Source organism: Osmia lignaria, chromosome 16 (genome assembly GCF_051020975.1).
Source record: "Osmia lignaria lignaria isolate PbOS001 chromosome 16, iyOsmLign1, whole genome shotgun sequence".
NCBI lineage: Eukaryota > Metazoa > Arthropoda > Insecta > Hymenoptera > Megachilidae > Osmia > Osmia lignaria.
In genome coordinates, this window is record NC_135047.1 from 8,937,483 (window position 1) to 8,961,085 (window position 23,603).

Sequence of the window (23,603 nt, forward strand, 5' to 3'; positions counted from 1 at the left end):
ACTAAAAACCATGCGCCAAGAGTGAACCCTTCGATCTTTGATAAAGGAAATGCAACGTTGGAAGTAAAATAGTTCGAAAGAAAGAGAAGAAGAGAAGAAGAGAAGAGGGGGGGGGGGGGGGGGGGGGGAAGGAAGCGGATAAAGGTGGTAATGGTGTGCAACGAAGGAGAAGTTAGATACGAAGAAACAAACTGACGAGAAGAGAGGAGAAGAGGAGAGAGGAGAGGGAAGCTCGACGGTTTGCACCAAATCGGCGCAGGCTACCTTGTACGCGCGCGCGTTCTTACAAAACAACGCATCTGAACACTCTGAACCCGTCGCTGAACGCGCCTCAACAGTTCGGCACGAATTCACATTGAGTTGATTATCCTGTCTGACGCGCGGGTTTCATCGCATCGCCGCCATATTGGCGGCTCGATATAACACGTACTAATAATAAGTTCAGATTGGATACGGTAGGCACCGCAGTTGACGCGCCGATTTTATCTTCGTTGAATATCGCTATTCCAAACGTGTCATAAACAACACAGTGATCATGTCATAATCGTTGACAGTCATACAATTTAACTATATGCCAGAGAAGCCGGGAAAAACTTTTATCACCTATATGTATATTAAAATAGTATATGTTTTTGTTTCTAATTTCATATGCATCGAATGAATCGTGACTGATTTTTAAATGAATCTAATAAATGTATGATCAACGCCGTATCAATAGTAATTGAGTAAAAATAAACTTGGTGTTATTTTTACTTGTATAGTTAACATTAATGCATGTTGAAAGTTTGTTAGGCGCTTGTTTAATCGACCTTATTTCCATTCAATAATTTACAATTATAAATCGTAATGGACATTTCCTAATAACACTGAATGAAATAGTACGATTTATGATCCATTTTCGCGGGACTCATGTCTACTTATTTTTGTTAGTGATTAAAAATTATTATCGTACACGTGAAAAATATGTGAACTATTTACTGAAACAGATTACACCATTTTTTTGTCACTGTATTTAAATGTTAATGAATAGTTATTTATATCAAGATAAATCTTTGTTGCTGACTTTATGACAATTTGCATTGTTAATAACAATGCCTGTAAGTATGACATGCAGCAATGTTAATTAATAATTGTAACATTGTTGTTAACAAGTTACATGCGATATTTATATTATGTAATGATAAAAAAAAGTCATTAACTTTACTTACAGATTGGAAATGAACAATTCATTAGATCCAGATTTTGAAGAATTCAAATTTTCTGATGAGAACAAAATTTGGAAGGACGATGCACTGGACGATATACAAAGATTTGGTATGTTTTTTCCTAGAATATTAAATGCATTATGTATATGATAAACAAATGATGCATCAACATCTCTCTCTATATATATATATACATATAGTTTAAAGCTTATAACCTGCATTTATCAAATTTAATATTCCATCCTTGTTTGATTAGCCATATATTTTAACTCAAAAATAGTTTCTAAAGCCTTATAAAAAGTTAAAATATTGTTACTGCAACATGTTTTATGTTTTTTGGTTTGTATACCTGTCCCATAAATTCTTCTACTAAAATCTTACTGTAGTTATAAAAATGTATCCTTCATTCTTTATTCAATGAAATAAATGTTGAACATTATAACTAAAAAAAAAATATAATTACGATAAATTTGATGTGGTTTTATATAAAAAGAAAAAAGAAAAAATGCTGTATTTTCGAGGAAAGGTTAGGAACGGTTTGATACTGAAAAATTAATGTTATTAAACACGTTAATATAAAACGGATACAATATAATTGATATTTTTATTTAAGTTTAATAAAACACAAATTGATGTATCGTTTCTACCATCGATAAAATGAAATACTTTACCCTATTGTATGTATGTATGTATGTATGTATGGTATGTATGTATGCATGTACTTAAAAAGACATCCTTTCTCTGTTTTAATACTTTTCTCCAATCGATTTAGAAATATTCCATCAATTTCTTTAGCAAGTCAGTTTATATAGATCAACGTATGTTATCATTTATGATCGTTAAAAAATGAGTTAATGTCTCGTTGTAATCACGCGAAATGCATTTTAGCACGAGCTACATACATTACGGCGGGAATTTTTCTTAATACGAATTGAACCAATGATATTCATTCTTTAGGTAATATCGATTGGAGAGTCCCGTTTTCAATTCTCGGCAAAAGCAAAGGCAATTATATTGCTTGCGCTCGGTTGTCTACTGTCTGCAACCATTTTGCGTGAACACTTGCTGTTGCTGCGTATACATCGGCATCGATTGTTTACATCCGTTGTAACACGGGGGACGCGCGTTGATACACTGACCGAACGAGCGAACCTTTGAAATACGAAATGTGTATGGATATAACTGATGTGTAACTTTCACAGACTTTATAACGAACAACGATACAAGTTTAGTCGATTTGACAGAAGACACGAAAGCGCGGCAAATTAACAAGTTGACCATTTTTTCGGGGTTTTTATTCAAAAAGGTTGTTAGATGTCTTGTATTTGTGTTACTTGTTTGTTTTCAACAGTAATAAACAGTTTTGTTTTTAACGAAGAGGTGAATGTGATGTAATTACTGGAATATTTCATTTCAGGTGAACATATAAGTGATCAGAACTCAGTATTTTCATTACAAATTCCATTGTTACATTGCGAAATTTGTAGAAAACAATTTATATCAAAGAAACAGTTACGTATTCACATACATACACATTTAGGAAGACCACGGATAGTATTGAAAAGAATTTCAAATCTGAAAAGCATAAAAAGAAAATATAATAATACGTATTGGCTTGATCCAGAGAAAAAGGGATCTTTGAAGCTAACATTAAAAAAGCAAAGTTTGTCTGATTCGCTTAAACTTACGCTTAAAAAATCACCTGAATCCAAAGATTTTACTGTTGTAAACACCAACATTAATCTGGGTACAAAAGACGTGGCTGCGGCAAAAGAGAATGATCAAACGCACGATAAAAATACAGAAAATACGACTATCCAGTCGTTTAAACTTAAACAGGTGATGGTAGAACAGCAGGTATGTTCTAATAGCGAATATAAGAAAAATTAAATGTTACAGTTTTGCAAATACAAAAATGTATCGTTTTTAGGATGAATATGGGAACGTTAAATTTGATACCCATGACCATAATCTATTGGAAGAAAATGATAGACCATCCATAGATGTAAACGAAGGTGATTCAGGTGTAGGGAGTGATATGGCAAATCCATCTGAAAAAGAAGATCAAAATGTAGATGATTTACAAAGTACAGGCCAGTATGACAACTCGGATAAAAGACTTTCCGAAGGAGAGGACCATGAAGAATCAGACGCATTGGAAGCAACGTGTAGAGAAACAATTGAAAACCTGAGAAAACTTGGCGAACAATCTGGGTAATATTGCACGTTCTAGCGCTTCTTTTATAAGCTGTTATTATTTGTTACATTATGCGTTACTTAACGTTTCAGATCTAGGCCTATGAGTCAATTAATTGACAATTCAAGTATCGAAGACGACGATGATAGAAGACACGAAACCAACATGACCGATGATTTGGAGGAAAATCCAACTATTAGTATTATAACAAACTCTTCTAGATTTTTAAACCATTCAGGAAATTGTTCATCTGAAAACGAGGATAAACCTGATAATTCAACAGAAAGTGCAACAGGTTTCAATTGGAATCAGTTATCTGCTAATTTGAATAATAAAAATAATGAGGTTCCTAAAGAAAGCGATGAACAGTCTGATCATGGGGGTGATAATAATATGGAAAATGCTGGGTCGTTGTTACAAAACTTGATCGACCATCAAAGGCACAATCAGAATGAAAGGTTATCAAATAATTTACCGCCAGAAACGGAATACGTTTCGCTTGAAAAGTTAGCCGAGACAGTCAGTACGTGCCGTGTCTGTAACGAGAAGTTCAAAGATATAGCTCACCTCGATGAGCATCGTAGCAAAGTTGGACATTATCAGTGCAATATTTCTGAATGTATTAATCTTATTTTTCATTCACCGTTAGAAGTTTCTATGCATAAGGCTCAAATGCATGGAACACCTTTATCTCCGAGTGTGAGCCAATTGTCTCCTCATTTAAATGCGAGTTCGCCGCATTTAAATCAAAATTCACCTCATTTGAGTCAAGCATCTCCACAATTGAATACCCACTCGCCTCATGCAACCTCGATGGAATCTCCAAACACACCAAATTCGCAGCAAATAAATAGGATTTCTCCTTTAAACTCTCCGCATCAAACAAATTCGCCTACATACAATTCAGTATCCAATGCTGGACAGCAGATATTACCACCTGTTAACTTTGAGCAATTACCTGCACCTGTACAACAATTAGCTCAACAAGTACAACGTATGCCACTTCCGCAAACGCAAATGCCCCCAAGTCTTCCACCAGGTGCTAATACAATGATCCCTGGCCCAAATTATTTTGTACAGCCACCGGGAAGGCCTCCACTGTATAGGGTTCCTGGTCCACAGAGCATGCATTATCCTCCTCATATAGCACATCTATATTCGCAATACGGGCCGGGTCCATATCCGCAAATGAGTGCGCCGCCACAAATGCATCCTCAATTGTCTCAACAAATTTCACGCGGAAGGTATCCTACCGTTGCGCAAAGTAGTCGGCAAGTACTATTGATGAAATAAACATGAACATGTACAAATTGTTTGTAAAAAGAATATCAGATTTACATGATACAAACAGACAATGATAAACCGTTCTTTAGAAAAAGTATTAAACAGTTTAATTTGCATTTATGCATTTGTAGGACACCGCGGATACCACAGAATGGATCCACTCCGCGGCAACGTATGAAACGTCCATTGCAACAAACACAAGCACAACAACAACAACAAAATAATTCAGCTATAAAACAACGACGATTGGACGTTTTATTGCCAGACAGAAACGAAGACGCAGACTGTCATGTTATTGCACAACAAAAACGAAATGACGGTTTGCCAGTTATACAAAATGTTCAAGGTGCTACCACTCAACAGGCTAGAAACGATTCTACGATACATCTTACGGATTCTATAACCCTCAGTGTTCGACAGCCAGGTACTTTTTAATATTTCATCAAATGTATTTTAATCTACGATATAATATTATATCGTTTATGTTTCTTTACTTGAATACCTCTTCTAAGAATTAGTTTTGATTTTGATGCTTTTATAAATTTCTTTTACCATTTATCGTTATAAATTTTATATGTTTATTTGATTGTATCATAAACAAAAAAATTAAAATAAATAACTGTTCGCGGAAGAGGTGCATTGCGGGAATAAAAAGAAACATATTTTACTAATCTAAAGGTTCCGCTCCAGCTCAAGTGCAGAATACATCAAGTGCCGGTAGCAAGAAGTCCGATGCTAAGGCTGTGGCGAATGTACTAGCAGCCCGAGGTATTACTGTTACTCCAGCAGCAAATAAAAATAAATCAAGCGAACAAAACAAACAGCAGATACCTTCCCAGCCACAGAAGACTACATCTTCACAGCAGCCTTTAAATTTTACAGCGCTCACTCTGAATTCTGCTATTTCTATCATACCAGCTCATTCACAAAAAAAGCAACCAGAACAGGGCCAATTTGCTGTTCCTCAGAATAAACAGAATAAAACAGCTGTGAATGAAGTGGAAAGACCACCGAGACCACCCACTGTAGATTTAACTCAAGATTCTCCACCACAAATGCCAGTTGTCAGACGCGGAAGACCTCCACGGTAAAGCATATCACAGGAAATTTGTCATTATTCTAATATTTAATAATAATAACAACAACACCACCACCACCACCACTACCACCAACAACAACAACAACAACAAAATATTGTTTACTGTTGTAGGGCATTGCTTACTTGTCAGGTATGTGACAAAAGTTTTCAGAATCAAGAAATGTTGACGCAGCACATGGCTACTCACCGTGCGCCAAGTAAACTACTTCACAAGTAAGTATGCTTAAAAATATTTTTTTTTACACAATTATTTCGGATAATAATATATCAAATAATGTTTGTCATTAGATGTAATCTCTGTCCTGCCCAATATCCGACAGCTCAAGCGCTGTCAACGCATAAACAGGCGTATCATAAGGAAGTTGATACCGTAGCACAAAATGGTGGCGCGGAATTAGCGTTACCGGTTGTAGATTTAAAATCTCCTCACGTGTTGAATCGTTTATCAAACCTTGGTATACAAAGCTACATCCCGCTGTCACAGCTTAGTGCTCAAACAGGCGGATATTTTGGCTTACCGATTATTACGATTGACGGTGCACGAAATCCTAATACTTGTAATTTAGGTGCACTTGGTGCTACATCTATTCTAAGCCTAGGTCCTCTGAAACACTTGTCAAACAGGTAACTGTGGACAATTTTACATTTAGTTTATGTTTTTTTACTTTTTTTTACCGTGGTAACAAATATCTTCGTGTTCTTCATCAGTAGTGATTGCTTATTATGAGTATTATTATGTTGCCTATTTGCAATAACTGATCATTTTTTTTATTTATTTTTTTTTTTTTATTTTTTATTTTTATTTCACAGATTAACAGGCAACATAAATCAAACTTTTTAAATATTTTAAATTGAAACACAAGTAAATTCAATAATTTATTTTTTTGTTCTGTTCTGTTCTGTTCTGTTCTGTTCTGTTCTGTTCTGTTCTGTTCTGTTCTGTTTTGTTTTGTTTTGTTTCTTCGTTATTTTGGCTATTTCTTTCCTTTATTTACGTTGTTATTATCATTAGTTTATGTAATTCTAAAGCAATACAGTATTTGGAATAAGGGTTGAAAAGGTGGTCGTGTTAATTTTAGAAATAATACAGAACAAGATTTGAAATACATAATCACTATGAGAAGATAGAATATATGTCATATGTAATGAAAACAAAGTTTATATACGCTATTCAAATTGCGTGTAAATCATCGTCTCTATTAGTATATTTTTTTTAATAAAGATATTAAACAAGAACTTACGTATTCGTCGGGATTTTTGAGATTACGAATGCCGTACAGGTAAACTATGGTTCCAAGATGTAGTGCCACCCTTTCTTGATCTAGAGAAAGAGATCATATTCTATGTAACATGTCACCTGTGAAGTTCTTATTCACGAGACTAGAGAAGAAATTTTAAGCTCCCGAAATTTTAATGAATCGTATTGATTTTACTATACAAAAATAAGCATATTTTTTTTAATTTTATTTTTTATTATTTTTTTTTTTTTTAAATGAATATTTCAAATCAGACACGGGAAACATTTGTGTACACAATATGAGAATCACCAGCAAGGTACCTAATCAGTAAATTAAGAAATATGGTGTATCTTGGATGCTTTAAAAGATTCATATTGTTAAACTACGTCCGTTTTTTGAATGCGATTATTAAAAAAGAAAATGCGTGCAGAGTTGATACGATAAAGTTACAAGAATTAATTATTCTTTTGTCAAACTATTTTATTTCTTATTTAAAGGATTATTCCAATACACAACCGGTTGTAAATGTATATTTGTAAAGAGAAGGATCACAACTAAAAGCTCGTTTGTACGTGAAATGTTTACTAAAATACTAATAATTGTGTAAGGTTTAAATAACCAGCATTAAGTATAATCCTTGTATCACATGCATACTTTTTATTTATTATCATTCCTGTTAAACATTGTTGTATGTAAATAATTATCATTCTTTCTGTACCGTCTATATTTTAATAAGTAAACTATCTGTTCCGTTTAAATTATAGGAAGCGAAAACGGTTACTAAAGACACAAGAACTGACTTAAAAAATAACGACATTGTATATATTTGTATGATAATAAAAGAAGTATATGATAATTTTAATGACATTTAGTTGTATAACTAATAACAGGGCATTATATTATTCTCAATTTATAAGAAAGTTTAAAAGTTTCACAAATTTTGCTATTAAATACCATATTATGTTTTGAAATTTGTTTATTAGTTTCTTGTTTTGAAAGAATAAGTAATAAAAATGCTGCAATAAACCTTGATTTAATGTGTATTTCCTTCCGGTTTAATTTCAACGGATAAATGAACTTTTCATGTACGTAAGGAATGTGTTTAACTAATAATAAATTTGTTATTACTGACTGATTATATTGTTCTTCGATAATAAATAATACCTTTGAAATTTTTTAAATACAGAATTTGTATAATTGATACATGTATTTACAGTATCGAGTAAGATAGGCTATTCTCAGGAAAATGATATTGCAGGAGAAAGCAAGAATTCTCGAAATCTTAATTTTAACGATATTAATATTAAAAGCTACGAACAAATTAAGTACTTACTTACTCACAGTAGTGCGTCGCGTCGCGTCGCGTCGGTTCGTAACCGACTTTTACAGCTGCGCATGCGCGTTATGCGCGCTCTGATTGCTCGGTGTTTTTCATTAATAATTCAAATAATAAGCCTTCGCGAGCATTTTGTTAAAGAAAAAAGTTGTTCGAAAGCCACCATTTCATCAAAGGATGCCCACCTGTAACCGTACGCCCTGTATATGGGACCCTATCCTATAAGGGGTCGGTCGAAAACCCGCCATTTTTTCTGCGGAAGCCTATCCTATTCGGTACTATACTTCCGGTAGTTCGTTATGGAATCTCAAGAAGTGAGATTCGTTGTGTAAGCAGTGTTTAGTGAATAATTACTTATATTTGCATGAATTCATTTCACGTAGTTTCCATTTATTGCATGTAATTGTATTTTCTATTATTTAATCATTCCATAATCGTTTAATTATTCCACAATCGTTTTTAAGTATTTCTATAACCTATGATTGTATTGTTTAATCGGTACTTTTATTACTTTAATCGGGTCTTTATTACTTGATGATGTAATTTATTATCTTTTTCATGTTGTTTTGGAAAAAAATATGTTTGTTTCTTTTGCAGATACTTGATTCATATTAATTTAACAATAGCGATATGAGTGCTGCTTTAAGTTCAAGAGCTGAACAGTATTTCTACAGTATAAATCCTTTGGCTCAAAGAATTGGAGAAGATATAACAGCAACAAAGGAAGCCTACGAGGGTCTGTGGAATGCATTAAGTATAGCAGAACAAAATCAAGCAATCAATGAAACTATAATTCAACCAGAGGTTGCCTTGAAATATGCTTTAAAAAAAGCTGAACTTAATAAAGAAATACCAGAATGGTATCCAAAGTTAAGAATTCAGACTGGAATGAAATATGTCATCGACGAGACTGGTTCTGTAAGTATACTATTAAATCTATACTGTTTAACATTTTAATGAATTAAATGTAATTTTGTCTAGTTTTTTTGTCTCTAAACATGTGACAAATCTCAAAAATAAATTTAATTAATTGTACATTGAATAATGAAGGATTAAATTATTTCTTATATAAAAGTAATAGTATAAGTATTTTAGTTAGAAAAATTCATTTCAATGTGATATTATAGACATTACGATGGAGAGATGAACATTCAGCTCCATTTTCATTCATGACTCAATCACAAATGAATCTCAGTGTAATAGATTCAACTGAAGATGTAAAGTCTAAATTGATAAGAGCTCAGTTTGGGGAATCATCGCGTTTCTCAAGTCCAGCCAAATCACAGAGAAACAACTCGAATTCCCTTAATGACAATTATACTTTGCCCCTTGGAGTTAGTTGCTTTCAATCTGATTGTTTCCCCAATGGTATTTTTGGGGATGAACAGTGTAGTGGCTTGTTAGAGGGGAATATTGAGAATGATCATTCTGAGAGCATATTTACTAAATTAATGAATAAAACATCGTTATTAAAATTACAAAATAATCTAGCAGATGATATGGAGAGTTTAGTTAGAGAAAGAGATTCAGATACTGATAAAAGTCAGTCAAATACGTTAGTAGTGATGTCGCGTACGAAATCGAGTGATATTAACGAATCGACCGCATTGTTAGAGACACCTAGCTCTTATAATAGCTTTCAGTCTTCTCAGTTGAATCAGGAGGAAGAAGAAGAGAGAACTATACCAAAGACTGGTTTCGAATTTCTTGATAATTGGTAGATTAGCTAACTATATTTATATTTATATTTATATTATAGTATTTCATTAACATACATTTGTACAATTTTAGTTCCTAAACTATTATTATCATATTGATACAGATCAATATTGCTTTAGAAGACACAGCTTTTAGTATTTCTATAATGCAATTTATGATCTCAAATTATATTTCTATAAGATAATCCTGATGTGGTTATAGAAAAAGTTAAACCATGGATAAAATGTATGCATATCGAATGTAAAAAGATTTTTATATTTTATACAGGATCCGGTCGAATAACATGTAAAAGCGGACACCACGTGATTCTTTTCTGAAAAAATAAGAAAAAAATAAAATAAATATAGAGAATAACATTTTTCTGTATTTGTTTATTATTATTATTATTATTATTTATTTATTATTTTTTTTTCGTAAAGAATCACGCGGTGTCCTGTTTTACATGTTATTCGGTCGGACCATGTATATGTAACATACAATATGTATAATATGAATTATTTGTTTCTATAATGTATACATAGATACATTAATCAGAGAATTTGTTTTTATAAACATTTAATATTTTGATAGTCGTTTTATATTTATATTCTTATTTTAAAGAACTTTTACAGCTAGAATGTGTCCTCCCAACGTAATCGTTTACTGTTGTTATTCAGAGTATGAAAAGACTGAATAGGCTATTTTATTTGATTTTTTAACTATATGTACATTGTATTTTTAAAGCAAAGGGTAGCAACATTTATTACATGACTTATATCGATCGAATAATTAAAAATATTGTATAATCTACATAGGATAATTATAATAACTTTTTTGGTTCATTATAATTTTAGTATGTAGTTTGGAATAATTTTAGTAACGATCATCTGCTGTTTCATAAAAATATTATATACATATGTTAGTGTGCTACGGGTCGTGCTTGTGTGTTTAATAACAATTAAAGTATGTCCAGTTATTTTGATTAAAAATATACATGTAAATTATACAGTATTGAAGCATTTATTATCATATTTAAAAATACATTACTTCATGGATTATATAATAATTGATCTTTTCAATGAATTGCCCTTACAAGGTTCGTATCTCCTTGAATGACTATCCTGAAGTCCAGTTTCTATGTCGTCCAAAAACCTGAGAGCCAGACTAAAGGAAAAGGTATATATTATGCGATATCCCGCAATTTCTTGTTCACATTGAAATATTTTAGTAACTTATACCTTCCGTTCTAGGAGATTGAATAAAAGTAATATTTTCATCTCCAGCCCCGATTTGTCCAACTTTGGAATTATTATAGTAACCAAAAATATTTTTACTCCCTTGAGCGATGCAATAAAATTCTTCTAGATCGGTTGTCCTCGTTAGTTTAGCCTCTGATTCTTTTTCGAAGGGTGACACCAGTATCAGACGCCTTTTCGATGACGTTCGCACTGAAACTACAATGATTCTTTCACGATACTTCTTAGAGAAATAATAATACTTAAAAATATGCTTGCATATTTACCGTGTTTACCGGTTTTATCACCTGATGCACCCTTACATGTGTTTTTCGATTCATAAGAAATTTTTTCGGACATGGCGGTAAAACTTTTCGAGAGGACAGTCGATCGGGGGCTCGTATCGTACAAGGGTCGTCCAGAATTGACCGGTTCCCTTTTAGTTTCCGTTCGCGCAACATTATCTTGACTTTGCAAAAAAGAATCTAAGAAACAGTCCGTAATTGTTCGTCAATTAATTCTACAGAATCATCATCTTTATACACCCAGGGTGTTTCAAAAACATCAAAATGTACATCTTTTTTGAAACATCCTTTATGTTTAGAGAGAAAAAAAAAAAAAAAAATTGATAACCTCTTTCCTCTTTTTCCTCAGCGTTCAAAGGACTACACCTTCCAAAACCAGAACACCTTTGTCCGTCAAAGCAACTGGCATCCTTCACGTTTCTCGTCGAGTCCTCATTGATTTGTTTACTATCCATCGAGTCATCGTCTTGTACGTTACCACAACATCGGTATTGTTCCAACGCTTGACGTTCGAGTTCCTACAACGAAATCGTCCTCAAACTATCCAGTATTTCTCTTTTCGTATTCGTTCTCGTTTGCGTTTTCGTTTGTATGGATATGCGTGCGTGTGCGTGTATGTATGGACAAGAGGAGGATGAAGTTGGATAAAGTGGCATCAACGAAGATCAAGTTGGACAAGATGCATCGAGGAAGGTGAATAGTTTCAAGGTAAGTCAAATAGAATACAATATTATACGTACTTGATATTTAAGCGCCAAAGATTCTTCCGAGCTTCTGTACTGTTCCATTGCTTGTTTCTCTAATTCGTCGTACCTGATTTTAAGTTGAAAATTTTGATGAGTTTAAACAAAATATTCATATAATTATAATTAAGAGCTTTTGTACCTTTTCTCAAATACGTTTTCAAACATAGTTTGATTCACCGAAGCATTCGTCAATACGTCTCTATAAAGTCTTCTTCTGTTTCGAATTTCCTTTTGATCTCTCTCGTTATTAGATTTCGTCGTACTTGAGCCTTCTTGATTAGAGATTATTCCGATTTCTGTCTTTAAACGTTCGTTATTCTTTGATCCATCCTTTTCTCTTCTCGAACTTGATGCTGCTCTTCTTCTCTCGTTTCTTCCATCAAAGTTGCTCAATTCAGAAACCAGTGTATTGCTAGAACCGTACTCTCTTGTTTTCGATGAACAGCTTTTATCCAACCAACGAAACATCTGTGATTCTGTTTTAGAAGATCTATTTCTAGTTTCTAGTACGTAGGTAGGTTTTTCATGAGATTGTTTCGATTGACCACGATGAGCTTTCATCGCGTTTTTCGTTAATAATATTAGGTTTTTAAAATCAACACCTTGGTTCTTTCTTTTTTGACCAGTTTCATGATACAGCTCTATAGGGTGTTGGTATACCGGTATCGGTATGGGGTTTGGTTGCAGAAATTTTTCTTGTACCTGTATCATTTATATATATATATATATATATATATATATGTATAAAAATATCGGCTATAAAACGAGATTGTTACGTGTCAGGGATGTTACTTGTACCTACTTGTAAGGGATGATGAGTAATGGTGGTAGCTCTTAATGGTTGTATCGAGGTACACATTCGAGGTGGTGAAGTAGAGCTGGATATGTGTATCTGGCTAGAGGGTGGTATCATTCTTTGGTACCATTGTGGGGGATGTCGGATAAACGTAGTTGTTGTGTCTGTAGCTGGTAATAATGGTATTCCGGTATTCTGAAAAATGATATTTATATTTATAATTATTAATTTGCCGAATTGTAAAACGACGATAAGTGTGACCAATGTTTGACCAAACCTGATACACAGTTCCAATGTTCCCGTGAGTTCTATTATACGGGAACAATTCATTTTGATAACTTCTTTCGTTAAGGGATGGGAAATACTGAAGTCGACTAGTATTCTGTTCCTTGTTTAATCTGACAATGGGGGGTACTTTTGGGAAAAATTCAGGTACTTCTGGGCTCAAAACCGGCGGCAAGTGTTTGCTGGACATTCCATAGGTTTCTGTACGCGCAGTTTGATATTCTGTTCTGAATATCAGAGGTCTATATTGAAAAGTATAATAAAATTGTTGTGGACGTTCTTTGCCAAGACAGTTTTCCCGAGGATTCGTGAGAGGTTGCTGTGACTGATGATAACACTGCAAACGTGTTCTTTGTTGAACGAATTGTCGATGAACGTTGCTACCCAATTTCCATAGGTTTCGAACCGCTTCGCTGGTTACGCGAATGTGCAGCTGCATCTCCATAGAATTTTCTATCGTGTATCGTTGATGCTGGGCTTTCTCGCCAGCATCCGATTCTTCAAGAATAGAATAGTTGGTTAACTTAAAACGGGATGGTAATGGTTAATTAATATATTACCAATTTCCTTGCTTAAGCGTGACGCGTTTCTCGATTCTTGGCTCAACTTGTATTTATTCTGCAAGTCGTCCCAATCTGATTTAAAACTGGACGCGATTTTCGATGCATCGTCGACTTCCGGTGTTCTAATTTTCGAACTTGGTAATGTTAGTTTTGCAATTTCAATGGGGTATACGTTATTGTAAAAATTAATATGGCAAACTAACAATTCATGATTCGAGCGTGACCGGTGAGAAGTTAACCAGCTGAAGTACTTTTCGACGTCGGGTAGCATCCACGACTCGCTAACTTCCGTCCAGCAGAAATTTCGTAATGGAGTAGATCCTTTCCCGTCTTCCGGTTTATACGTGGCTTCACGTTCCTCGTTGTACTCGTAATTACCGTAAATGGCCAAACGAGATTCCGGAATAACGTCACGGACGCGTTTCGCTCGATAATCGACATTTTCTTTATATTTTACGCTCACCTTATGATACTATCGTTATCAAAATTTACATTTCAATTAATACGAGTGAAGGGTTAAATAATCATTGATAAATTTCACCTGAATCCACAGTGATTGATTCAATTTTTGAAAGGGGTCTTCTTTGTCAAACGTCCACGCTTTGTCTGCTATTAGACTAATGTTCGCATAGGCGCTATTTAAAAGCTCTTCGTCGTATGACGGGAATGAAGATATCATTATCTGAACATTATAACCAATCGAATGTATTTTAATAATCAATTAAAATGACGTAATTATCAACGATCTCGTTTATTTCACGATATCTATATTTATTCAGGGTTGCAAACGGTTCATTTAATCGTCCATTCGTCCTGTCAATATGGACAAATAAGAAAAAATATTAAAAATATCGATAAAAGAATTAAGATATATTCAAGCCAGAGTCGATCAAGCTGATCAGGTCGATCGGCTTTGCTTTAGAAAAGATAAAAGAAAGGAACAAAAAAAACAACAAAACCAGTGGATTGTGTTCAAAAAGGTAAAACAGACCAGAAATTTAGTTCCTCTTTTTTTCTGTAGGGCGCAGTTCGTTCGTTTTCTGCGCTCGACCGCGCGCTCATTCGCAGCTCGATTATAATTTTTGTACATATTAACATTTCGCAAGACGGGTGTTGCTAAAAAAAGTACATTATTCGATTTTTTCGCTGATATTTATTGTATGAACGATTCCATTACGATTAGCATTACAGTTTCGAAACTTCTACCAATGGCTGTGATTGGTCGCGCCATGTTAGCGTCCTCTCATTTCGACCAATCAGACACGTCGCTGTGTGAGCGAGTGCGTCGATTTGTGACGCAGTACAGCATTCCTCTTCGAAGCTTCGTTCGTCTTGCACGTGTCTGCAACAGGTAAGATTAAATTATCTTCAAATATTAAATTAAATTGTCTTTCGGGTGTTGAAAATACAAAAAAGAGAAAGAATAGCCGAAGAGAAGTCTAGTTCTTTGTTTTTTGACATTAATTCGAGGTTATTTTTAGAAATACGTGAGTTGAAGTTTTTTGCTCTTGCCGTGAATTGACAATCAAGTTCGAAGAACAGAATCTGAATTATTTTCCCTTTATATCAATAATTATTCGAATATTATTGCATTTTTTCATGTTTTTAGTAGATTTTTCCCGTAATTTGTTGTTATATATCGTGATAATTGATTTTCTCGTTTTTTACTATTACGCCGATATAAATACGAATTAAATTAGATACATTTCCTTCATTTATTCTGCTTTTATATCAATAATTTCTTAAATCCCGTCAATATCTTACATTGTTTCTATTTTGTTTCTTATATTATGTTGTTTAAAGTTGAGAAAATTAATCTTCATTTTATTTCAATATGGCGTCGATAATTTTTAACGAACCTTTCCCTTACGATTAGCATTAAAGTTTCGAAGCACTTTGAAACTTCTATCGATGGCTGTGATTGGTCGCGCCATGTTGGCGTCCTCTCATTTCGACCAATCAGACACGTCGTTGTGTGAGCGAGTGCGTCGATTTGTGGCGCAGTGCATCAGTCCTCTCTGAAGCTTCGTCCGTCTTTCACGTGTCTGCAACAGGTAAGATTAAATTATCTTCAAATATTAAATTAAATTGTCTTTCGGGTGTTGAAAATACAAAAAAGAGAAAGAATAGCCGAAGAGAAGTCTAGCTCTTTGTTTTTTGACATTAATTCGAGGTTATTTTTAGAAATACGTGAGTTAAAATTTGTTGCTCTTGAATTGCCTTGAATTGACAATGAAGTTGGAAGAATAGAATCTGAATTATTTTCCCTTTATACCAGTCATTTCTTGAACATTATTCAATTTTTTTCGTATTGTTTCACACAATTTGCTGTATTTAATTTAATAACGTTTTTTCTTGAGCATCGTAATATTATTTCTGTTTAGACCTGTTCGTGTACTTGGTTAGGTATCGGCCGATAGCAGAATATACCGAACATTGCCGAGCGTTGCCGAAGTGCCGACCGGTAGACGATGGGAAGGAAGGTCTCGCCATTGCTCTCTCGAGAGTCGAACTGACAGGACGTGTTGAGAGCATTCTTCCGCATAAATAATAGGTACACATTGTATCCATTAAAATATTTTGTATCAATTATAGTTGGATCGTTTATTAATAATAACCTTATTATTGTTGATTAAATTTTATTTACATAAATTCGTATTTCTTTTTTATTACAGATATTTGATAGATTTTGAAAGGACGCCACGACTCCTGATATGGGTTTGAAATAGAATTTCGTAAGAATTTATTGTTTTTATTTATTCTAATCAATTATTAACGTTTATTATTACTTTTTTTTCATTGAGTCGTTGTTGTTAATTGTAAGCATTGTTGATAATTAATTGATATCAAGGTACCAAGAAAGAAAAGATTAGAGATATTTTTTTTCTTTAATCAATTCATAGAAAAAGAATAATTAATTTTTCATTTTATTAAATAGTTTCGTCTAACATTTTAATACATTTGTTTTAAATTAGAACAAAATTGAGATAATTCGTATTTTACTGCAAATGATTGCTTCTCTTCTGCAATTATAAATTATTTTAAACAATCTATTTTTGTTAAATCGTAGTAATTATATTATAATATCCAGCTTTCGATGCAAGTATAAATTAAAATAGAATCTTGTTTTTAAATCACATGCTGTTTAATCATGATTAATTATTGGACTTTGTTTATCGAAAAAAATTTTGACAATTTATAAATCGCGACGTAACAGAATTTTTCACAATTTTTATTGTGCTTACAATTTTAACAACAGAAATCCACTACTTTAATAAAATTGTCTATTATATTCATTTAACTATGATTTTCTATCTATGTATATAATATTCATTGAAATAATTATCAACAATTATATAAAACATTTCATTATTACAATATAATCTAGGATCAATATTCAACTTGAATAATATTCGTGTCTGTTGAAAATATTTCACGAACACTCATTATTTCATTTACACGTAATAACAGTATTTCATTAACGAACGTTCAATAAGAAGAATGTTGGTTTTGTTTTGTTTTGTATATTTCCACCCATCCCCAACCCCCTCAGCAATCTTTTTTTCCAGGAATTGTTGTGGCCGCGCGCAAGGCGGTCGGTAGAGTCAGTGTTTGTACGCACGTAATTCCAATGTTTTGATTTTGTCAAGGGTGAACTGGCCCTGAATAGAGTTGCGTTTGTACAATAATTAGGAATCACGCGAAAGTAGAGTCAGTGTTTGCTGCGTATTATAAAATATTTTCTAGAGCATCGCGGCTCTGATTGTTCTTTTTCCATCGCGGAAGTAGAGTCTACAATTGTTCGCCGGAAATTATTTACGGTCGCGTTACTAGTACTTTATATCATTATTTTTATTTTTAATTTTTTTTTTTTTTTTTTTAATTGCTCGATATATCCGGTAGTAGAGTCAATACATCACTGAAGAGGAGTCTTGGGTGTTGCTCCATAAGGAAAGAGTGTAAGTATCTTATTACTTTAATTAATTTTAATTCAAATAGAATAACTTACAATTTCAACGTTTAATAATTGAGAGTTCTTTTTAATTGCTATAAAATCCAAATTCATATATAAATTTATTAGAATAAAAATTGATAATTTGCAAAATTAACCGTAATTCTTTTTTGTTTTGTTACAGATGAATTTTTTTATTTTGCCGAGTTCCTGGATATCCTGATGGCATTCTTCACGACTTCCGTCTTGGGCGAAAGAACGTAAGTATCTTATTACTTTACTTAATTGCTTTTTATTAAAATAGAATAATTTACAATTTCAACTTTACATATAATTTTATTACAATAAGAATTGATTATTTTTAAAATTAACCGTAATTCTTCTTTTTCTGTTACAGATGGACATCCTTGATGGGTTTCTTCACGACGTCCGTCTTCTCCTACAAGGCAGCCTCCTACTTGGTGTTTGACTGTCGGAAGAAGAGTATATCTGCGAACGGTGAGTCGCATGTTTTATGGTTCCTCTGGTGCCCGCTCATGTCGTAGGACGAATGGTCCGAATCGACACGGGTTACCAGTTGTATACGTGGTTGGCGAGCATAGTGACCATGGGTATGATTATACTCATGTGTAGTATCATTTTTATTGTGTTTTATTTCATTTAGTTCAGGCTAGGTCTTCTTGCACTTCGCGTTTAAATATTATTTCTATTCCACATATTCCACATAGATATTTATGAAATATTTGAATGCTTTTAAATATTCATGTTACAATTTTATAATAAAACGTGGAATATGAAATATTTTCAAATTAAGTAAATACATATACAATTTTATTTAGTTTTTCTTTAACGGAGAAGTCAGATACCATTTGATTTAGTTATCATAAAGATTGAAATCGATATAATATTGGTTTTATAATATGTATATCAGATATACATATTAATTATGCTTTTACATTGATTTAATTACATTTTGTATATTGTAAATTCAAATATAATTTGAGAATTTTTTCCGAGTAGTAAAGTTCATGAAAAATTGAACAATTTATGTGCAAGAAGACAATTCGTGACGGGTAGATTTCCAAGTCAGAGTGATCTATTTCAACACATTTTGCGTATACTTGAAAATTTACTCTGAGGAGGGAGTCGCCCGAGGATGTTTTATTAATTTTCACAACAAATTCTTGTTTCATTGCAAAGAATTCTTAATTAAAGACATTAAATTCTTTTTTATTAAAATTTTGCATTTCTTAAATTAGTGTTGCGAAAAATTTCCAGCGCGAGAGTAAATATGACGATGCACTGACTAGTATTCGGTGGGAATCCTTGTGGTTTTTAAACTCAATCCTTTTTATTATTTAATTAATGAAATTAGTTAGAAGGATTCCGCGGCATAAGACCGTGAACACCATCTCTGGGAGATATACCCATGCATTACTAGGCCTTTGCAGGCGCAGCTTTAGAATACGGAACATATGAAAATATGTTACCATATTTTAAACTGCAGTCCTTTTGTCTATACTATGGGCGTCCGTCAATCTGACACCGTTGGATGCAACGTGTTGGACGGGCGGGTAGCGCTCTTAGCGAAGGGGTGCACTCTGTCCTGGCGTTACGACGTCCAGGCGGGGTGGGTGGTATGTAGCGTCTGGCGTAAGTCTAGGGGGCGTGAGACCCTTCGTTGCCAGCTGATATTAGCAGTGCACCATGTTTGCGTCATAGTTGCTCTATTATGCTTTTCTGTATTTCTTATTAAAGCTTTATATTTACAAAGTCGAGTCAGTTTTATTAAAATAGTGAAATATTAGCCCGTTAGATGTTTATGTATTAATCATGTTTGTAGATCAGGATTTTCAGGTTTAACCCCTTCCGTGTTTATTGCCAAAGCCCATTCACGTGCCCAGGTGCTACTTGGATGGGTAGAGGCAATGGGCACGATGACCTAGTTCATAAGAATAATAATTAATAAGCGGCTGGCATTGTGTTAGTATATCGTGCACGACGTAATCTCCACATATGGTGTGTGTGTTTTTAGGCTGTGGGATTGCGTCGGTTTAATAACTTTTTCATTTACTTTTAATTTGAAATAATATTTTATTCAACAAGATGTACGATGAACGTATAAACGAAATACTATTGTTATCATTACTATTGCCATGATTATTACCATTACTATGGATTATTCTATATCAAAGTAGTTAATTAAATTTTTTAATTATCATTATACGCAATGATTGCTATCCATGCCAGACGATTTCAGTGAAAAATGGTACGTACCTTAGAGTGTGATGTGAGATGAAACTCGGGTGACGGAGGCGTCCCGGGACGTTCTCCCTAGTTTAGGCTCTTGCGCCCGGGTGGAGTGTATGGGGGTCGTGGAATGAATTTTTGTGAGAATGTGATTTTGCCTCTTTTAAATATAGCGTTAGGTAGGTAGGTAGTATACCTTCTGGTGTGTGTGATAGATTGTAAGTAGGAAGGGCCGGGACAGGTTGTCACAGTCTCCTGGTCGGGTAGGCGCGATTTCGCGTGATCAACCTGTACCTGGAATATATTTGAAGAATTGACGATACCATCGATGCGATCGGAGTATGTCGTTCGCCTTCGATTCTATCTGTACAATTTTTCAAATTTTTGCCACAAGTTCTGCTCGAGCACGGCACGTATGCACGAACAACGACTTGTATGTATAAAGTCCTTTTTCGTCCACGTGTCAATTAGAGTTTCGCGATTTTTCTTTTTTGTTGATTGTTTTTTTTTTCTGTTTTGCGAATTTGCAAGTCTCGAGCTTTAGATATAAGTTTCAGGTGGGTGGACCGCCCGAAGAAAGAAAAGGCTATATGCCGAAGCGCCCCGACAAACTGTCTTTCAAGAGGGGAACTACTAATGATTTTGCATCCTTTTGCAAAAAAGGATGGGAAATCATTATCGTTACTACTTTGTCACTGTGCTCGCCTGTAGTTGTAGTTTTGTAATTTCAGGAGAAGAGGGGGCCCGTGACCCCCATGATTTTGGGCAAATCGCGTTTTCAATTTAGTGTTGCGAACTTTAAATATCGCGTTTCTTTCTTGCATTGCTTTAAAATGAAATTTAACTTTTAAATGTTGATTGCTTTAAGATTTTTGAGAGTTTTGCTTTTTAATGTTGATTGCTTTAGTGTTGCGAGTAAAAAATTCACGGTTTGAGAATCCCCCTTTTTTGCATTTTAATTGCATGTCTGTTAAAGATAGCGTTGCGAATGATATTAGCGCGATTGTTTCCCAGTGTTGCGACTTATAAATACGCGATTGCTTTGCATTAGTTTATAGAGTTCCCTGCTAATTAGTGTTGCGGTAATGAATATTCGCGTTTTGCATTAGAGTTGCGATATATGATGAAATGCCCAAAAACGATCCAGCGGAGTTGCATAAGGCAGCTATGGACCAGCTGCCATGATACAGCCTTGGATTGGCTGTACCCCTTTTGTAGATTAGTGTTGCGTCTTACAAAATTCGGTAGATTTTACTAGTGTTGCGTTACAGTTCGCGTTTTCTCCTTTTTTCTTTTTTTCAGCTTAGTGTTGCGTATAATGGAGCAGTCTTCACGCGTACGCTTTTGTACATATTATATAATTAATAAAATTAGTGTTGCGAGTAAAAAATTCACGGTTTGAGAATCCCCCTTTTCTGCATTTTAATTGCATGTCTGTTAAAGATAGCGTTGCGATAGACATTAGCGCGATTGTTTCCCAGTGTTGCGACTTATAAATACGCGATTGCTTTGCATTAGTTTATAGAGTTCCCCGCTAATTAGTGTTGCGGTAATGAATATTCGCGTTTTGCATTAGAAATGCCCAAAAACGATCCAGTGGAGTTGCCATGGTCCATAAGGCAGCTATGGACCAGCTGCCGTGGTACAGCCTTGGATTGGCTGTACCCCTTTTTTAGATTAGTGTTGCGTCTTATAAAATTCGGTAGATTTGAGTAGTGTTGCGTTACAGTTCGCGTTTTCTCTTTTTTTCTTTTTTTCAGCTTAGCGTTGCGCATAATGAAGCAGCCTACACGCGTACGCTTTTGTATATATTATATAATTAATTAAATTAGTGTTGTGACTGAATTCGCGATTGTTATTAAATTAGTGGAAGTAACTATGACTCACATTCGGTGGGAATCCATTGCTAGTCAAGGATTCCGCGGCCTAAGACCGTGAACACCATCTCTGGGAGATATACCCATGCATTACTAGGCCTTTGCAGGCGCAGCTTTAGAATACGGAACATATGAAAATATGTTACCATATTCTAAACTGTAGTCCTTTTGTCTATACTATGGGCGTCCGTCAATCTGACACCGTTGGATGCAACGTGTTGGACGGGCGGGTAGCGCTCTTAGCGAAGGGGTGCACTCTGTCCTGGCGTTACGACGTCCAGGCGGGGTGGGTGGTATGTAGCGTCTGGCGTAAGTCTAGGGGGCGTGAAACCCTTCGTTGCCAGCCGATGTTTTGTCATAGTTCAGAATGTTTGCTATTTTGAAATTAGTGTTGCGGTGTGATTTCGGGTTGTTTTATAGGGTTTGCTTAGGGATTGCTCTTATGGGCAGTCAAACTTTTCTTTTCAGGTTCCCCTGTACCCTCCCTCCCACTGCCCCCCGCCCCCATTCTTTTTTCTTACCTTTTCTTAATTTTGAAAATTTTGAGCGTTCGGTTATTGGAAATACTGTTAAATAATATATGAATTTAATGTTTTCAGGATAATATTAGATACGATCAAGTTTTAAATAGAACTTTATTCAAAGTTTTATTTAAAATGGAAATTCATTTTATTTTTTGATTATTGGTGATCATTTATTTCAAGGAATATTTGTTCATTCGATTTTTATTTTACTTTATTTAAACAAAAGTAGTGGATAATTGTTGTTCGAGTTGTTCAGTTTTAATTTTTCATCGCGATGTTTCGTTTCAAGCTTACGGAGAAGCTAATTAAATTACTTTTATAAATTTTCAAATTCTTTTCCTGACTAGCAAAGTACTCTTGCGATTTTCTTTTCAGTTTTTCCATTTACAATTAATTTGCACTGAAAAGTGTATTTAATGATATAATGCAATAAAGTCAAGTAGAGTCATGGTTGTATGTACGTATATTGCAGTAAAAGATAGTTGTTTCAATTAAAATATCGTCTACTGTTTGTTAATAAATGAACGAATATTAAATACTATAAAATGAAAAACAATTATCCTTTTAAATCAAATCACTTATTGAGTGACGATATATTTTTCTAAATCTTTTTTTTCTTTATTTTGGTACTGGAATTGAATTGATGTTCCTTCTTTTCATTGGAAATAAGTTTTGTGTGTACTAATGCATCTTCTTTCTAGCTATTTAACTTTTTGTCTTGATATGGATTCAATTAATAAGTTTCTGTTGCAGAGAAATATCTCAGGACGTATTTTGGTAATTAATTCTTTTTAGTTTGTTTCAAGAAGTATTCTGGTATTATGGTAATACGAGTCTTAGTATGTTTGAAAATTGTATCTAATCCTTTTCGTAGTTTCTTTCAGGAAGTATTCTGGTGAGGACGACAAAATCAACAAATTCATTGTATTTATTTATGTACAGCCCTTAAAATTGTTATATAAACACGTTGTAAGTTTATGGTTTTCTAGAATGATTATATCTTAATGACGAGC

The 23,603-nt window shown here is 33.9% G+C and overlaps 3 protein-coding genes and 2 long non-coding RNA genes across 13 annotated transcripts; 4 read left to right on the plus strand and 1 right to left on the minus strand.

The window, feature by feature from the left end:
- Nucleotides 1-123: 123 nt before the first annotated feature.
- LOC117601104 (uncharacterized) lies at nucleotides 124-7,950 on the plus strand. 6 transcript variants are annotated; one of them, XM_034317458.2, is made up of 11 exons: nucleotides 124-1,097; nucleotides 1,211-1,314; nucleotides 2,623-3,062; nucleotides 3,136-3,419; nucleotides 3,495-4,673; nucleotides 4,818-5,110; nucleotides 5,365-5,454; nucleotides 5,569-5,773; nucleotides 5,897-5,998; nucleotides 6,074-6,409; nucleotides 7,788-7,950. In XM_034317458.2, the coding sequence occupies exons 2-11, from the start codon at nucleotides 1,218-1,220 to the stop codon at nucleotides 7,825-7,827; spliced, it is 3,066 nt and encodes a 1,021-aa protein (XP_034173349.1). In that variant the 5' UTR covers nucleotides 124-1,097; nucleotides 1,211-1,217; the 3' UTR covers nucleotides 7,828-7,950. The 6 variants fall into 6 exon arrangements, with proteins under 6 accessions (XP_034173349.1, XP_034173350.1, XP_034173344.1 ...); XM_034317459.2 differs by having other exon boundaries at nucleotides 5,377-5,454; XM_034317453.2 differs by having other exon boundaries at nucleotides 5,365-5,773; nucleotides 7,788-7,949.
- A 526-nt stretch (nucleotides 7,951-8,476) lies between these two features.
- LOC117601109 (uncharacterized) lies at nucleotides 8,477-11,068 on the plus strand. 2 transcript variants are annotated; one of them, XM_034317471.2, is made up of 3 exons: nucleotides 8,477-8,687; nucleotides 8,957-9,277; nucleotides 9,487-11,068. In XM_034317471.2, the coding sequence occupies exons 2-3, from the start codon at nucleotides 8,990-8,992 to the stop codon at nucleotides 10,078-10,080; spliced, it is 882 nt and encodes a 293-aa protein (XP_034173362.1). In that variant the 5' UTR covers nucleotides 8,477-8,687; nucleotides 8,957-8,989; the 3' UTR covers nucleotides 10,081-11,068. The 2 variants fall into 2 exon arrangements, with proteins under 2 accessions (XP_034173362.1, XP_034173363.1); XM_034317472.2 differs by having other exon boundaries at nucleotides 8,634-8,758.
- A 14-nt stretch (nucleotides 11,069-11,082) lies between these two features.
- On the minus strand, nucleotides 11,083-14,784 carry LOC117601106 (uncharacterized). Of its 3 annotated transcripts, XM_034317466.2 has the most exons (11): nucleotides 14,529-14,784; nucleotides 14,191-14,459; nucleotides 13,985-14,109; nucleotides 13,417-13,922; nucleotides 13,146-13,334; nucleotides 12,483-13,045; nucleotides 12,338-12,410; nucleotides 11,926-12,115; nucleotides 11,580-11,777; nucleotides 11,296-11,511; nucleotides 11,083-11,221 (listed from the first exon to the last, which is right to left on the minus strand). In XM_034317466.2, the coding sequence occupies exons 1-11, from the start codon at nucleotides 14,664-14,666 to the stop codon at nucleotides 11,193-11,195; spliced, it is 2,496 nt and encodes an 831-aa protein (XP_034173357.1). In that variant the 5' UTR covers nucleotides 14,667-14,784; the 3' UTR covers nucleotides 11,083-11,192. The 3 variants fall into 3 exon arrangements, with proteins under 3 accessions (XP_034173357.1, XP_034173356.1, XP_034173355.1); XM_034317465.2 differs by having other exon boundaries at nucleotides 11,296-11,505; nucleotides 13,985-14,459; XM_034317464.2 differs by having other exon boundaries at nucleotides 13,985-14,459.
- Nucleotides 14,785-15,281: 497 nt separating this feature from the next.
- Nucleotides 15,282-16,832, plus strand: LOC117600874 (uncharacterized). Its single transcript, XR_004580542.2, has 4 exons — nucleotides 15,282-15,338; nucleotides 15,864-16,041; nucleotides 16,372-16,541; nucleotides 16,663-16,832. It is a non-coding gene; the product is annotated as an uncharacterized LOC117600874 (long non-coding RNA).
- A 562-nt stretch (nucleotides 16,833-17,394) lies between these two features.
- On the plus strand, nucleotides 17,395-18,648 carry LOC143306152 (uncharacterized). Its single transcript, XR_013063597.1, has 3 exons — nucleotides 17,395-17,946; nucleotides 18,124-18,199; nucleotides 18,337-18,648. It is a non-coding gene; the product is annotated as an uncharacterized LOC143306152 (long non-coding RNA).
- The last annotated feature ends 4,955 nt before the right edge of the window (nucleotides 18,649-23,603 follow it).